Here is a 17212-nt window from a genome sequence, read left to right on the forward strand (position 1 = left end):
TTTAAAATAAAATTTAAATCAGGTGAATTGTTTAAGATAATAAAAAACTTGTACTCATCAATAAGAACAGTTCATCAAAATCTTATAAAATAGAAACATCAAGGAGTCACTGTCCTGTTACCACGCTAGTCATCTGTTATGAAAGACTTGTTAGAAACAGTGGAGATGAACATCTGGGCTTACTCTATCAGGAGCTTGCACAGGAACCTAATGTCTTTGAGCACTACCATTTTTCCAGAAACAAGTATAGGGAGACCATATATGTTACTGCATTCAGCTACTGAAAAAGCTCACTGGTTACAGTGTATCTTCTAAAGAACTACTTTCAGCTTCCTCATTATCAACAGAGATGTGTATAACAAATATGGAGAATAATTAGCATCTCCAGAGAGGTAAGTGGAGCCAGAGGCTTGTTTTTAAATTCAATTCCAATGCAACAGCAGCTAACTTTCAACAGAGCAGAGATGTCTGTAGAAAGGAAACCAGTTAAGCAACTAAAGCTGTTTTGAACATAAAAAATAAAATGCACAGGTATTATGCAAACTACTTCAAATCATTATGAATAGTTCTAAGACGAACTATTTTAAAAGCTACCAAGTATCATGGTATAACGGAGTTTAAAGTAGTCACAATACAAGAAGCAGAAAATACAATGAAAACGATGTCACTTATGGCAAGTTCACACAAGTGTGCACTGACTTCTTGGCAGGGCACAGAGCTGTCTTCCTCAGATCTTAAATGAATTCTTTATTGAGGCAGACATTAATAAATCTTGTCCCTGCTACAAAATGTTATTTTTAGATTTTTAACTCTGAATTCTAAGTAACCTTTCTAAAATCTCTCCATTTTCATAGATGATAATACATTTTTCTCCTTAAATGTGTATGTTTGAAACATAAAATTATTTTGAAATGAGATTTTGTAACAGAAATTTTGTTTTTAGCCTTGAGTGGAAAGAGACTTGCTGATAGTTACATTTTCATTTTGATTATGTGTACTCAGGTAGACTGGACAAGAATTATTAAGTCTCTTAAAATGTGAGGAAGAGCCAGGCAAATCAAAGAGCCCACAGCCCAAAGAACAAGACCCAAAGGACCAATACAAGTCAGAGCACTACACAAAAGATCACAGGGCATGCCATCATTCTGTTAAAAGTATGATCAAACATTTGGATGTAGATTAAGTTCCTGGTTCATTTCAAAAGCACTGTGAGTTACTTTCTTCTACTAAATCTTCATCCGACTGTAGTGAACCTACTGTAAGATATATAAACACTGCTACTTTCAACTGTTCTTGCTTAACTTTTTCTTTTTGAGGCAGAGTCTCACTATGTAGATCAGGCTGGCCTCAGGCTAAGAGATTGCTCTGCTTCTGCCTCCCAAGTGCTGGGCTTTAAGGTGTTTGCCACCATAATTAGCTTTGGGTTTTAAATGTAAATTGAGAGATTTTCTGAAATATACCTTGAATTACTATCAAAAAATTCAATGTTACTCAGCATGTGGAATAATAATTAAAAAACTAAAATAATTAAATTAAAAAGTTAAAATGTTAACATAAGTAGTTTGGTTAAAATAAAAGACTACATAAGAAGGCAAAACAATTAATTAGAATATTACAAAAAGGCATACTTCTTAGCTGTTTCATTTAAAAAGGATCAAAATTAATGTTTTAAAATAGGTGCTATAGACAGAACTGAGATCTCATTTTCCCCCTAAGAGCTAGGATGAAAATTCTTAGGTTTAAAGATTGGTGTGAATATAACTTTTACATGTTCTCTTAGAGACTAGCACGAGCTATTTCTAATCTATCATTTATTGTAGTTATTTTTTTAATGCCCACGGGCCTGTGTGTGTATGTGTACGCACATGTGTATGCCTGAGTCCATGTGTGTGGAGGCCAGAAGACTAGCTTGGTGCCAGGGACACTGTACCCCCCTTAGAGAAAGGATCTCTACTGCTCTAGAGCTCTCCACTTAGACTCGGCTGGCTGGCGAGGGAGCCCTAGGGAGCCTATCTCTGCTGGCCCAGCACTGGGACACTACCACATGGGTTCTGGGGATCAAACTCAGATCTTTATGCTTGTGAGGCCTGGTCTCCCGCTACCTTTTTAGACAGCTTGGATATATTTTCTTCCAATAGCTTTACTAGTAAAGCTCAGCTATTTACAACATAAGACATGCTCTGCCATGTAATATATTTAGTTTTTACTATGAAATGAATTTTAAAGTCACCCTGACAGGAATGAAACCAATGGTGTTGAACCAGAGCATTTCTACAATTCCAAGGCTGTGAACCTGATGGAGAAGGGGTGGGATCTTCCGCACAATGAACTCATGTCAAAGAGAAACCCTTAGGTCCGCATGAGAAGAGCACTGACTTTAGAACTTATTTCCTCCTACTAAGTTACTGTGACTGTTCGGAAATACAGAAGCATGTATCTGAGAATCTCTGGAAAATTCTGTGTACATATTCATAAGGAGGAAAACTATCAACACCTCCTGCCTCTGGTTATCTCTTTTGCTTAGAAAATACAGGCAAACATTTTACTTCTAACAAAATATTAAAAAACAGAGACCTAGATTTTCAAGAACAAAGAAATAATTACTTAAAGGACTTAAAAGTGCCTATGGTTTATTTTAGGCCTCATGAAAACCTTAAATCCCTAGAATGATAAAAATCTCAGGAATATAGATTTTGACTGTGATCAGGGAGCAAAGGAAGACAAGGTAAGGAACTAGTTTTTCAGGACTGTAAGAATGGGCTCATTATGGAATAGCATAAATTATTTTTAAAGGCCCACTAACTTTCACACAAGGCAACTACACAATGGGCAGGAACAAGCCCTGGTTGGTGAGCCACTAGGTGCTCCTTTACAAACAAACCAGACAGAAGTGCAGCTCTGTCACTGTCCTTCACAAACTGCCAGAAAGGAACTACAGGGTCAAGTAAATAACCATGTAAACAGACCAGGAGTGACAGATGTTCTTAAGTCTGAAGACAGACCTGTAAAGCAGGCCTAAACTGAACATTCATGTCCAGACTCTCAGAAAATCAGCCAGAATTTATTACTTATATCCCTGGAATGGTCAGACTTAGAAGCATTAGTCTTAAACTGCATCTTATATCTTACAATGGCAGGCAGATGGGCCTCATTTCAATCTTATTATTATGAAAAAAGACCAAATTGTAACTGTACCATATTCATATTTCTAAGTAACAATCCAGAACACACAAACTCCTCCCACTTCTTTCTGTGACAAAGCTATGGTATGGATGGCTCAGTGAAGGCATCTACCTGCTTAGAAAATTCAAATGATACATTTACAACATATGTAAACACAGAATGTTTAAAATAAGTCCTTCCTCAAGTCAAGAATCTTCCCCCCGACCCCCAATCCCCTTTGAGACAGGGCTTCACTTTTATAGCCCTGGCTGTCCTAGAACTTGCTCTGTAGACCAGGCTGGCCTTGAACTCAGAGATCCACCTGCCTCTGCCTCCCAAGTGATAGGATTAAAGGTTTTCATCACCATCACCCAGCTAAATCTCCTTTAATCACAAAGATGAAATAACTTGTTTTCTTTTTCTACATATTTTATCCATCCACTGAAAACTGAACAGTACATAGTTTTTGGTTGCACAGCCACGGAATTGAGAAAAGGCAGGAATGACATTAAGCAAACATGAAATTATGCTGAGAACTCTCAAGCATTAACTACCACCAAGATTAGCCAGTAGAAGCATTGTACCAAACCTGCATCTGTAACGTCCCTTGATTTAGATACAAGAGCAAATGAGAAGCTAACTATATGATTGATTCCTTTTCCTGGATAGCTTGTACACTGCTTTAATACTTCTCTGATCTTGCTTAAAAAATTCTCTAAGAGATGAGATAATTTCTGCATATAAATGCATAATCATTATACTTATCTCATTGTGATAAGTCTGTACAGGATAAAGGGGCCGACCCTATGGCACTTTGACCTAATGGTTAAAAGTGCACTTTAAAGGATTTCGTATAACTTCAATACCCAATTATTTGAGTGAGTCAACTGTACCATATAAACAACTATTCATAATTTCACTCTAAATGCAAATGTATAGACTCTCACAGATAACCTAAATTGCTATGCTTGAGCTTCTATGGTGGGCTTTGGCTACACTATCCACTTGAGGGGGTATGATGTATCTTTTTAATTTACTTTGTTAAAAATAATTTCCAATGATTGGAGTCCATCAACAGACTAGGGTGATATGATCTTGGCAGAATTGGCGGATTAGTGTGACGTATCAGTAGCCCCTTAAACCATCCATCACCTTGCGTTTCTGTTGGGCATAGCTCGTGCTATACTGGCCAGCAGCTCTGCGTGCTTCCTCTTCGTGCTCTTGAATTTGCTGTTGTAAGAGAATGAGCTCACCAAGCAGACCCTGCCATGAGTTTACAATGAGGAGAAGAGGAAAATTGGGGAGGGAGAACAATGTTAAACCAAAGGGCACAACAGAAGAACAGATGCAAGACAGGGGATGGATAGCTTAAAACAAAAATGGAAACTCACACATCTAGAGTGGTGTCCCACAAGTGGGCTCTGCACTGCACTTCATTTTCCCCTCAGTAAAACTGGATGTCTCAGGAAAGCAAAACAGCATGGCTTAAAAAGTGAGAGTGCAATAACTGCTGACTCAGCAGCCAGCCAGCCAGCCAGTCAACAGAGTGAAGCTAGACTGCACAAGGAGGGCATGCACAAGAAGGCTGGCATGGCAGGTCCCTGGATTTCTCGGTAAAACCCTTTATAAAATTGTCAATGTGCACTAATGTATGCAGTTGACTTGAAACACTACATAGGCAATTTGACTGCATTTTCTTCACTTTTTATGAGCTGTTCTGACATAGAAACAGGCTCTGAGAAAGTAACTGAGCACATACCAATTACTTAAAAAACCATAATTAAGATACCGAGACAATACAGTTATTACGAAAACTGAAAAGAGCCAGTTTGAGCCACATTACCTTTTTTCTCTCTAACACTGACTCTACTCAATCATTAAAGGTTAAGCTGGTAGACTGTGATTACACTGCGTTTACATGTGCCACAATCCTAAACCCATGTGGTCTTCTGTGCAGCACTTCAGAGTGGCAGGTGCTGGTTACTAAGGAAAGGGGGCGGGTGCCTCTGTGTTGTAAATTGCTGGCCTATGAGAAGGCCAATCTTGAGACATATGGAGGAAAAGACAACTAAGAATCAACAGTGATGGTACCAGATTGATGGTTTCTCAATCAGAAAAATCAAGCCAGTGAAGTTGCAATGAACAACCAATTTGAATAGTGTAGTGTGTAAGAACCAATGGGCTCAGACTTACCAAGTCATAAAACTAAAGGTAAGAAAGCTAGTAATTACTAAAACAACCTAAACCAGAACTTCAGAGCTTTAGATTTAAAAAAAAATAATAGTAAAAAAATACCATGCTTTGTACTGTCAGAAAATTTCTTACTATAAAAATACTGATTTATGCTATGTTCAAATTTTAGTTTGTGGGTTCACCCAAGGGCTTACTTAATTTACCTTACATAACCCAAGAACTTAGGTAATCATAAAAGAGGCCCCCAAAATAATACAGGGGGCGTGTAGCACTACAGTAATAGAAGGATTGATAGAAAATTTGGGGATTCTGTCTTATTCTTAGTTTTGATACTATGATTATTGTCAATATCAGACAATGAATGAAACTGACTGATTTACAGCAAATCAAAGGATAAATGAAGCTTGAAATTTCAACGTTTCCAGATTCAATAGTATAAAAGATACTCATAAAACTTGATGCTACCTTTTAAGATTTTATATATATATATATACACACACACATATATATATATATGTATATATATATATCATTGACAAATCTGTCAAAGTCACCTACCAACTATCTTCATTATCCCATAATTTTTGTCATTCCATACATTAAATAACAAAAATAATTTAACAGTGTTATCCACCTGCTCATTTATCTGGATTATCATGTATTCCAGCTACCCAACTGCTCAGATCACACAAAAACAACTGTCTTTAAAGAAGGCTTCCTATGTGAGCCTGAAGGTGTGTCCAAACTTCATATTCAGCATGACACAAAATCACAATCTTACATAAAACACTGCATTTGTATGAGGCTTTTGTTGTTGTTGGAATTTTTTTTTTTGCAGTTTTCAAATGTGAACTTTGTAGACCACAACCAGTGTCACAGTGTCAAAAGGCTGGACACACCTGGTAGCATATCTGTTAATATTTACTTACCACTAATACTCTATCTTATAAACTATCGAGTGATTTTGGCTTAGCTTAACTGCCCCACCCTGAGTCACTGCTTATGTCTAAGCACAGCTGTACAGTTATTATGATCGAATCTGTTAAACTACCAGGAAATACTCTTTCTAGTGACACCTCACTCTCCTTCCAAGTCTGCTACTGAAGCACTGTTATGTGAAGTTAGGTGAAAGTAACTGTTACCTCCTAAAAAAAAGTAGGAGAAAACAAGAATTAGACACAGAAAAAAACTACTGACACTATACTATGCATCTTAAGATCACCTTTCCCCAACTTTAAGCACCAAATCATAAGCTGTATCACTGCTAATCTCTGAGCATGAAGAACAGCAGAGACAGATGGACCAGATGTAGCCTCAGATGTACAAAACACATCTTTGCCAGTGAACATTCTCCAAGCTTGAACTCTTTGCTCTCAAGAAACAGTTATTTAGCAGCTATTATATATAAAATACAGACAGTAATTGTTACAAATCACAATTATGGATTAACAATTATAGAACGTAATTTCTATAATTTACCACTTATAGTTTATAAAATAAAGCCCCTCTTTGAGACAGGTTTCACCACATAATTCTAGCTGGCCTGGAACTGGCTCTGTAGACCAGGCTGGTCTTGAACTCACAGAGATCTGCCAAGTGCTGTCATTAAAGGGATGCGCCACTATGCCTGGCTCAGAAGGTTTGTTCTTTAATATTCTGCACATTGTGCTTTAACACTATAACTTTGTCTCATGCTTCAGGAACATTTACAGTTATAAAAAATGACAGCATCAAATCAAGAAAATTAGTTCTAACAAGAATTCTACAAAACAACTAAAATTACTAGTTTAAGGTTTAATGAGTTTGGTGAAAAAGATTTTAATAAATTTGAACTAATATTCCAATGATCTAAACATTAGCTCCCACAAATACATAGTGAAACCTAACCCTCAACGGCCTCTGCATGGTGATGAGGTCCCAAGGCCTCCAGGTTAAGTGTTCTTATCAGAGAGACTCCAGGAGCTGCCTAGCCTCTTCTGTCAGGTATACAGACAATGCTCACCAGACGTCACACTCACCAGCACCTTAATCTCATATCCCAGCTCCAGCACTGAGAGGAATACACTTCTGTTGGTTATAATACAGCCATTTATGGCATTTCTGTTATAAAGCTGGAACAGGCTAACTATATCTATGCTATGTCACCCAGACAGGTCTTAAAGCCTTGGCTTCCAGCAAGCCTCCTTTCTCAGCCTCCTGAGTGGCTGGCACCATAGATAATGTGCCACTGTTTATTTGAATACCTAGCACCTTAAGTAAGGCCTGGCATATCTGAGATATGTTACAGGGTTTGGCATGTATTGTTGCTTGAGTAAGTCAAACACAACTGATTTTTACCTATCAATCACCTGTTTCTAGTTGAAGGTAATTTAAATTGGGCCAGTCATTGGTAGGCTATTCCCTTACTTTCTACTCCCTCTTTATCCCTGCACCTCTTATAGGCAGAACACTTGTGGGTTGAAGGTTTTGTGGCTGGGTTGGTATCTCTATTCCTCCATTGGAAGTCTTGCCTGGTTACAGGTGATCATTTCATATGCCCTATTGTTAGGAGTCTTAGTTAGGAAGCTTCAATCGAGATGCAAAGTAAATACATTTAACTAATGAAAAAAATAATTTAAAAGCTCTTTAAAAGGTATATGGCTAGTCCTAAAAACCATTTCCCAGTTTTCACAGTCTCCACAAGACTTCATAACAAAACAAGGAGAAGAATGAATAGAATGTCAAATATCATTAGCATACAACAAGTCACAGAAAGTGATGACCCTGTGATGTCATTGGTCCCTTAACTCTTAACAGCTTTACATTTATTTAGGAGTTACTCCTCATAACCTTTCAAGGCGGCTTCCTTTTCCAAAAGAGGAAATGAGCAACTCAGAGAAGCTAAACAATTTGTCCAAGGTTACAGCTTAGGAAACTGGAAAACCAGGACCTGTGATTCCAAAATCTCCATCAGTACTACCTAGTAATACTGCACAGCTATGTTCAAAGTGCCTTTGACTCATCAGTATCAACCTACATTTCAAAGAGCACAATGGCAGGTGTGTCTAGATCACTGCACAGAAAAGAGTTGGCAACCTATGGTAGGCAGGCTGAGTAGCTTATAGAGACATTATGGTTTGCAAACCTAACAAAATATTTAATATCAGGCCCTATAAGATAAACATTTGCCAAACTACATTTTGGTTTACTAAAAAGAACTTTATGCAATATTCCTAAGCAGTACTTCCCAAATGGAATAATTCTATTTCTTTAGCCAAAAAGCCCGAAACAAATAAAAACAAACTTGGTTTCCTTGTATATTATTGCTCAAGATACTTATGAATGCAAAACTTGTTATTGGCTGTCAAAATGAAATGTCTTCCCCCTTTAGAATACTTTCTTTTCTCCAATCAGAAATAGCATACTATATAATTTACTACTTGGACATTTTCTACAAATAGTTTTAAGAGATAAAATGGCTCTCAGTAATTATCAATATTACAATTTCCATCTTTCTGTCTCTAAGGGTCTACCTACAACAGTATAATTTATTGATACATGTTCATACTATTTCTTAAACGACATTGAACACACAGCATGCTTCTTATTGGGCAATGCTGTACGGCTGTCTGCTCAGTCATTCCATTAGATCCATTCTATTCATCTTAATAGTCATTGCTGATCTATTAAGTACACTGTGCTGAGGATTCTTGCTAAGAATCTATCTAATCTATACTTGTAGCTGTTAGCTGTGCAGGAAACAAGAATTCCTCAAACCTGAGGTTACTTGATGGGGCTTGTTGACAATTCTTGGGTCCACTCACTCACTAAAACAGGCTCATATCTCTAGTTCCTAATTTGGCTTCTGAAAGTTTCAAGTTCTCCAGATTCCAAGGACTTTACAAAGTTCACACAAATATTTCCTCCAGTGGATACAAATTTTAAACTTTTCCCTAAACTTTTAACTTTTGAGTAATATAACCATTGCCTCAGTAACATCAGCTAAAAGTGAATTTACTTTTTAATTTGTTAACAAACTTTCAATTTGTTAACGAAGATACATAGCAAAACTTTTGATCAACATCGCACAAATGGTGTCTACAATCTAGGAGCTGTGTGCTCAGGCAAAAGCAAAGGAACGCTGATTACTCAGACTCTGCAGTGTCATATGCCTTCCGGACTTTCTCTCCTGTAATTACCAAACACACAAGGCTAGAGAGCCAAGATGGGACCCACAAGCCACCAGCCCACTTTGCTGTTCAGTCTGACTCTGGTCCTATGATATGAGAGTGTGCTCCCTCAGCTCCCTTTTCTTTCAGTTGGCTTTGAGCAGTCCTAACTATTCCTCTACTGCCAAGATTTTTCTGGAAGTGCTCACCTATAAGAGAGAACGGATCTTTATTTCAGTTCTAGTTGTAGAAATGTATTCCCTTTACTATTATCTTAAAAAAGACAATTTGCATGACATTTTTTTATTTCTAGTAGAGAAGAAACCACAACCATGAACCTGACCACCATTAAACTTAAGCATGAGCCGGGCAGTGGTGGCGCACGCCTTTAATCCCAGCACTCGGGAGGCAGAGACAGGCGGATTTCTGAGTTCGAGGCCAGCCTGGTCTACAGAGTGAGTTCCAGGACAGCCAGAACTACACAGAGAAACCCTGTCTCGAAAAACCAAAAAAAAAAAAAAAAAAAAAAAAAACAAACAAACAAACAAAAAAAAACTTAAGCATGACTGCTTCACATCCTGAACATAACATAGGTGAAACCAGGCACATTCAGGCTGGTATGGCTGTTGATCCGATTATGATTTTAACGAGTACATCTTAAGACTCAAGACTTAAACAATTAAAAGGTAACCAGAAACTCTGGGTGTCATCCAAGCACCACTCAAATCTTTAGAACTGACATCTGAGGGGGCTGGAGAGATGGTTCAGTGGTTAAGGCTGCTCTTCTAGAGGATGAAGGTTTCCTTCCCAGTACCCACATAGCAGCTCACAACTGAGTCTAATTCTAGTCTCAGGGGATCTAAAACCCTTTTTAGGTCTCTGTGGGCATACATGTGGTACACAGGCAAAACACGCCCCACAAACAAACCAAAATAAAACAAATAGAAACTAATGCCTAGATGATGTGAAAAAGGCTGCCACCAGGCTCAAGTCTCTCCTTGCATGATGCTACTCAAGCATCGCTTAGTAGGCGAGGTTCATCAGCTCACACCAACAAATCTGTACCGTGTCTACAAGGCTTACTACTCTCAAGTATCATAGGCAAGAGTCAGACCTTAGAAACAACACTGTGCATGCATCAAGAACTGAACTATCTGCTGCACCTGAACACGCTTCCACCATATTAGTATCTTCTAGAATTTGACTTAATCTGTAATAAAAGCAGCACAGGTACAATTCTAGGTTTAATATTTACAATAAATCACTTGAAAAATAATTGGTAAGCTCAGACAATTTAATAAATATTTTAAAATTATATGGACATGTGTATGTGTCTGCATGTAGAAATGTGCATGAGTCCAAGTACGCAAGGATTCCAGAAGAGGGTGTCAGATCCTGTGACACTAGCTACAGGCTGTGGCAAGCCACTTGGTGTGGGTCCTCTGCAAGACCAAGAAGGGCTCAACAGGTGAGTCATATCTCCAGCCTCAACTTCTAAGTTTTAATAGGGGAAAGTAATTACCATAAATTAAGATAAAGGAAGAGCCTACAAGGGGCATTTACTGTCAAACAGACAAAATATTAAAAAAAAGCAACAATTTTATTTTCATGTCAATTGAATAAAATCAGATCTATATCAATAATTAAATTCCCCACGATCCATTTTCTTGCTTCCTCTCTAGTGCAGGGAACACTCATTCATCATTTTGTCAGTTTTAGGGGACTTACCTGAGTCAAGTCTGAACAAAGTGATCACACAACACATGAGTGAGTGAGAAAGCACACCCTGGTGTGTCTTCTGACTTAGGCCAAAGCACTGCAGCTCAAGGCTCTACACTTCCAGACCCGTCACAAGGCCCTTCTCCTCGGATCAGTTCATGAGGTTTACTGGCTTTCATGGCCAAGGCTTTCTCTGGCTCAAAATAAGCTACATTTGTCAGGCTATATTCTAGCACTACCCTCCAATACAAAATTAAGAGTGCCCCTTAATTAAAATTATCTTTATTAAAGACTTCAAAATGAAGTATGCTTTACCTAAAAAGTAAACAAAAAGAAATATTGGAACTATATTTAAAAATTGGGATAGCATAAAAAAAGGTTCAAGTTGAAAGAAAAGAAATAGAAATACAGAAATTCTTTCTTTCTCCTCTTCAATAATCATAAAATTATTTCTTTCCCATGATGCTTTAAAGCTCAGTATAACCTAAATAGTCCACATTTAACTAAAATGTTTAAATAAAATGTTATTTTACTCACAAATCTATTTCTCTAGACACTATTTTTACAAAACTTTATATATAATTATTTCTTTTTCTAGTTAAAAAAGATGACAGAGTAAAAACTCAAACTGCTATGGTGAAGCATATGGCTAGAAATGCAGAGCAACTCATGTGACTGTAGCTCAGCGATTCTCTCCGCTTCATATGCAACGGCCCCATAGTATCCACATGGATTTGTTTCAGGAGGTGTTAATACTGACGCACCTCTCCACACACAACCTTGTAGGCTCTCAGTATGTAAGAATTGACTTATTCACTAAATAACTCACTTTCTATTCTCTCATTTCTTTCCTCCTAAGCTATCGTAACTCTCCAGAAGAGCAAGAATGTTCTGTGCATAAATCTGGTCTGCCCTGTACATTGCGTCCTCCTGAAGATCTGTGAACATGTTTATGCAAAGCCCCAAGAAAGAGAGGACCACTTAAACGTCCACACTGGCTTTTCCCACATATACTTCATAACAAACCTTGAATAGTTATTTCACAGAGCGTAACTGAAGGGGGAAGGCTGTCTCTGATTCTATTCCAGAACAGCTGCATTAACACCTGCAGTTTTCTAGAAATGCATTAGCATTTTCACATATTTCAAAAATAAGGGAAAAGCTAAGTTTTTCAGGACTCCCTGTGAGATGAGTTCTGCTTTATACTTACCTTCCTGTAATGCTTGTCACCTTCGGATCCATGATCTGTTGCTCGAAATGCTGTTTCTCCAGGTGAACCTTAAAGATAAACACACTTGTTTAAATTCTCCAATGATGTCAACAGTCCAAGCTAAATTCCAATTACATCTAAGCAATTAAAAAGTAAGTGGGGTGTGGGGAGACTGAGGACACAGCCCGGTGGCAGAGCGCTCACCTCATATGCACTGGGTCCCCAGCACTGCAAAGGGAAAACCAACCCAAAGAAGCTGCAGCCAGGCAGGGCATGCCTGCGATCCCAGCCCTTACACTCAGGAGCCCAAGGCTGCGCTGAACCCGACATCATGGCTCAAAAGAAACCAAACTAGCTTCAAAGAATACATTTTTATTTTTAAGAAAATTACTGGGAATCAATGTCAAAAAATCTCAAACTTAATCAATTTTTAAAACAGAAATGAGAATTATGATAGAAACAAGACAATCTTTGGTAAGGATTGTTTTACAAGGCTGTATTTACAAGTTTAGTCAAGCACCACTGCCATCAGACAATGTGTACAGTACAAAGCAAATTTAAATGTCACTATGACAGGGCAGATGAGACAAGCTAAAATTACTTTTCATTTCAATTTTTTTCCAGGAAAACACTCTGGTTAAGCAAATTTTCTTTTAATAAGTTTAAATCGTGTATTTAGCAATTTCAGCTTTGTTATGAATGTAATTTCTTTTACTATTTCCACTAAAAAAGATATAAGTTTGCCTAACTTAGTTCTGGGTTTGAAGATCGGCATATATAAGCAGGATTATAAATTTGGTCTGCAATTTTATTTGCGACTAGTTTATTAGAAGCATTTAAAAGGCATGTTAAGATCAGCAAAAGTGTCTGGTTACACACCTAACAAGAGAAGTGGCCCAGAAGCTTCTATGACTTCACTAACCAATTTGAGACCTGCAAAAAGTCAGCAAAAGGGAAATAAAAATTTAATACGAGTAAAGGAAGATGTCTGAGATTCCAGACTTATATCATATTAGGGTAATAACTGGGCAAATACGTCAGGGTAAGCCCTTTAAATTATACTTCACATGGTCTACAATGACTAAATTTTGTTTTAAAGTAACAGTACTGGTTTGAGGTGGTTATGAAAAGCAAACGCATAGGGAGTCTCATCTACCTGTCAAGAAGAAATAGGTTTTTACTCATCAACAAAAAGCTAAACACACGTTTTCTTACAAATTTTGATTTGATTAGGCTAAAATTTAAAAGCACTGTGCACAGTGCTTTTTTTATCTTGTGTTAACATAAAATTCTTTTGCATTTGTTTTAATTTAAAAGATGAGAACAAATAAGACCATCTATGTATTTTCCCTCTAAGACTCTAGGGCTTAAAGTTAGATGAAAGCCCCTCCTTACCTGCAGTGAAGAAGTCCTTCAACAAGCTGAGGCTTTCAGTAATCTTGTCCAGGTCAGGAGCCAAATTAGCAAGGTCTTCTGAACTGGGAAGGGCTTTTCTAATCTTCTCTAGGGGGGGATCAAACAAGAGTAACGGTCTCAAGGGAGGATACAGCAAAAATATTAGTGCTCTAAATATGTCAACTTGCTTACACCTCAAGCCAGTCCTATAAATACTGTCAACTTTGCTGTCTACTCCACTCATAGATGAAAAACTAAAGCACAGGGCAAGCGAGTGAGGGATCCAGGGTTCAAGACCAGGCAGCCTAGCTTCAGAAGCCAGCCTCTCAGTCATCACACAAAGATACTGGTAAATACATTATGTTACACAGTACTAACATGTATTCTTTTTGAAAAAAAAAAAAAAAAAGAAACTGTCCCTTTCCTAAAAATACCTTTGTTACCATGGCTACATTTAAGAAGTACTATGATGAGGCACTTACGCAGATTAATTCCACCTCCATGTGTCTTAAAAAGGGACTCCAAAATTTTTAAGCTCATCATGAGTTACTTGCCATCAGCTATTGACTGTTCTCACTTGTTACAGGCAAAGGCAGTGTTTTAAGGGGTGAAGCCACTTTGCACACTAACAGACTTTTAAGGAACTAGGCTGTAGAAAGTAGAAACAAGATAGTTTACCAAAAGAGCTAGCTTAGGGTTCTAGTGTGTATGGTGCAGGCAATGTTGCATGTTGAAAATGCTATGTGGAAAGGCTGCAAGCAGCATGGAAATGCAGAAAGGATGTGCTAGCTAACAAAACACAAACAAGAAGGTACATCTCCTTATGCCTATGTAATTCTGAAATAAGAAACTAATGTTAACCACATTCAATTAATAAGTAAAACTGGAAGAAAATAGTCCAAGAGGGGGTGGCAGTCATGCAAAAATGAGATTATTGGATACTTATTCTTATATTCTTTTCCCTCTGGGTTGGCAAAATGGCTCAATGGGTAAAAATGCTTTTTACCAGGCCTGTCAACCCATAGGTAACCACAGGATCCCTTTTAATTTCAAAAGACTCCCACAAAATGTCTTCTGATCTCTAAACACATCCCTTGAAATGCACATGTACATCTGCATGTGTGTGCACACAAGTGTGATACATATCCACACACATATAAATAAATGTAATAAAAATTAATTTTTCTTTCATAGATTATTACTTTCATTACTGAAATAAAACTATCATATATTAGACTCAAGCATTAAAACTACCAATGCGACTGTCATCCCCTCACAATCCAAAAGTTATTTTTAATGTTGATGATACAAACCCAAATCAATATACTCATCAATTTCCCATATAAAGTCAGGCACAATCCACTTATAGTCACTAAGGTCTGGTATCATATCTTTCCATTCATCGAAGGTCTAAAAGACAAGAACGCATGTCAATCAGATAATCCAAATGCCATGTACCAATATAAAAAGGAAGCGAGTTCATTAAAACAATCTACAAGGAGAATGCATCATGTATAGAATTTTTAAGGAACAAATTTATGTAAGTGCAGGTCTTTAAATAGCAAATCAGAAGCTGTATATGTAGAATGACAGCAAATACTCTTCTATCAAATGTGGAAATGTAAATAGTCAAAATATTCCTATCAAAGAGGGCCTTTGCTGGCATTAAGTAACATCGTGAAGCAAAAGGAAGACTGGGAGAGAGGTCACTTTGCCTCTGGTCCCAGGGCTGCCCAGAAGTAGTCCTGTGAACATGCTGCTTGACTTTCTCTCCTGTGCTACTAAATGGCCATGTTTAGAACCAAATTTAAGTGTTCTTGCTGCCAGACCAGGGCTCCATCTTCCAGATCATCTACAATTATGGTTAATATTTAAAAAGCACCATAGGACATATACACATATATACAGTGAATGTTTCAACAGCTAGTTACATTTTATTCACTAAAGAAAAATGACAATTTCTTTCTACTATGCTATACAAATCTATAATATTTTGGAACAATTAGAATTATGGTAAGAAAGTAAACTCACTTTTTTGGCTGTATAGCCACCTCCAACAGCAGATCCCAGTATGATATATCGAAGTTTTAAGAGCCTTGCAGCTAACCTTGCTGGCCAAAAGTTCCTGTGGGGCTGGTAGCCATATTTAATTGGAGAAAGTTTCAATTTATGTAAAGAAAGGTTAGTTAGAGAAGAGAACTGCTGAAATGATGTCCTTAGTTGGGGTCTTTGAAGCGTGAGGGCGGGATGATGTGAATGATAAATACTTCGTGAAACCAGATGTAGTTTTTGGAGCGGTACGTTTCTTTTTATTCCAGAGCTATGCTTTACTAAGGATTGGCAGACTTCACTGAAAAACAAACAAGAATGAGAGAAACATCAGAGAAGGCAACAATGCCTAAAAAATGAACAAAAAGGTCACACATGTGTACTGACAAATCACACCCCAACACACACTAGTTTACATTTGCTGTGTGCCAGCTCAATCTTGTTGAAAACCCTACCACAAAAATCAACCACACTAGCCCCATCCTACAGCTAAAGGAAAATGCGGCACAAAGTGTAAATATAACCTGCCCCAGATGACACTAACGCAGAGAGTAAAGGTGGACGAAGTCCAGCCACACGGACTCCAGACTTTACATGTTAATCTACTCTATGTGGGCTGTGATACAGCTCCCCAAGGATCTGAAACCAAAGACGGAGGAGGTGGCCATTTGTTTTACCAACAGCTGTAACAGCTGGTAACAGAAACACATGCATTTTTTTTAAGTTTAAAAAGTTTTATCATCACTTATTCTATGTGCATTGCTGCTTTGCCTGCATGCATATTTGGGTATTTCTGTACAGAAGCCAGAGAGGCATTGGATCTCCTGGAATGGGGAACTTCGAATGGGTGATGGAAATCAAACCGAGGTCCTATGGAAGAGCAGCCATCAGTCCAGCCCCAGAATAAGGTATTCCTGAGATAAACGTAAGAGTGAAAGGATGAACAGGCCAGCAACTACCTCTGGAACCTGAGGAATCCGCCAGGGAAGACATAAGGCTCCCAAGTACATGTGTGTGTGAGGAGGAGGCTTCCTAGACTGAGCTGTCATCAACACTGGCATCTGTAACAGGCTCATATCACCTGCACACTCTATAAAAGCCCTGAAAGGAAAGCTGCTAGGCGAGGTAACCAATAACAGAAAACACAGCTATGCAGAAAACACAAGCTATGATGCAAAGCAATGGTATCAAAGTGGGAGAACAGGAGGTATAGTGCAGTCCATGGGTCCATGAAATGATCCATTGGGAACAGAGGATAACATACTGGAGATGCATACAGTGTGCACTGTGGGTGCACGGGGATGCATACAGTGTGCACTGTGGGTGCACGGGGATG

At 38.0% G+C, this 17212-nt stretch overlaps 1 protein-coding gene across 4 annotated transcripts in view; it reads right to left on the minus strand.

Annotated features, from left to right (window-relative positions):
* The window catches only part of Opa1 (OPA1 mitochondrial dynamin like GTPase), a 73762-nt gene that overhangs the window by 53392 nt on the left and 3158 nt on the right, over window positions 1-17212 (minus strand). Inside the window, exons 2-7 of one of the 4 annotated variants that reach the window (XM_028753757.1) lie at window positions 15859-16177; window positions 15141-15237; window positions 13828-13935; window positions 13312-13365; window positions 12433-12500; window positions 4315-4425 (exon numbers count right to left, since the gene is read on the minus strand). In XM_028753757.1, coding sequence (XP_028609590.1) covers window positions 4315-4425; window positions 12433-12500; window positions 13312-13365; window positions 13828-13935; window positions 15141-15237; window positions 15859-16177 — 757 coding nt within the window. The remainder of the gene's footprint in view (window positions 1-4314; window positions 4426-12432; window positions 12501-13311; window positions 13366-13827; window positions 13936-15140; window positions 15238-15858; window positions 16178-17212) is intronic. The other 3 variants (XM_028753758.1, XM_028753759.1, XM_028753760.1) reach the window with 3 other exon arrangements.

The sequence above is a fragment of the Grammomys surdaster genome, unplaced genomic scaffold (genome assembly GCF_004785775.1).
Source record: "Grammomys surdaster isolate TR1022 unplaced genomic scaffold, NIH_TR_1.0 125956, whole genome shotgun sequence".
Taxonomy (NCBI): Eukaryota; Metazoa; Chordata; class Mammalia; order Rodentia; family Muridae; genus Grammomys; species Grammomys surdaster.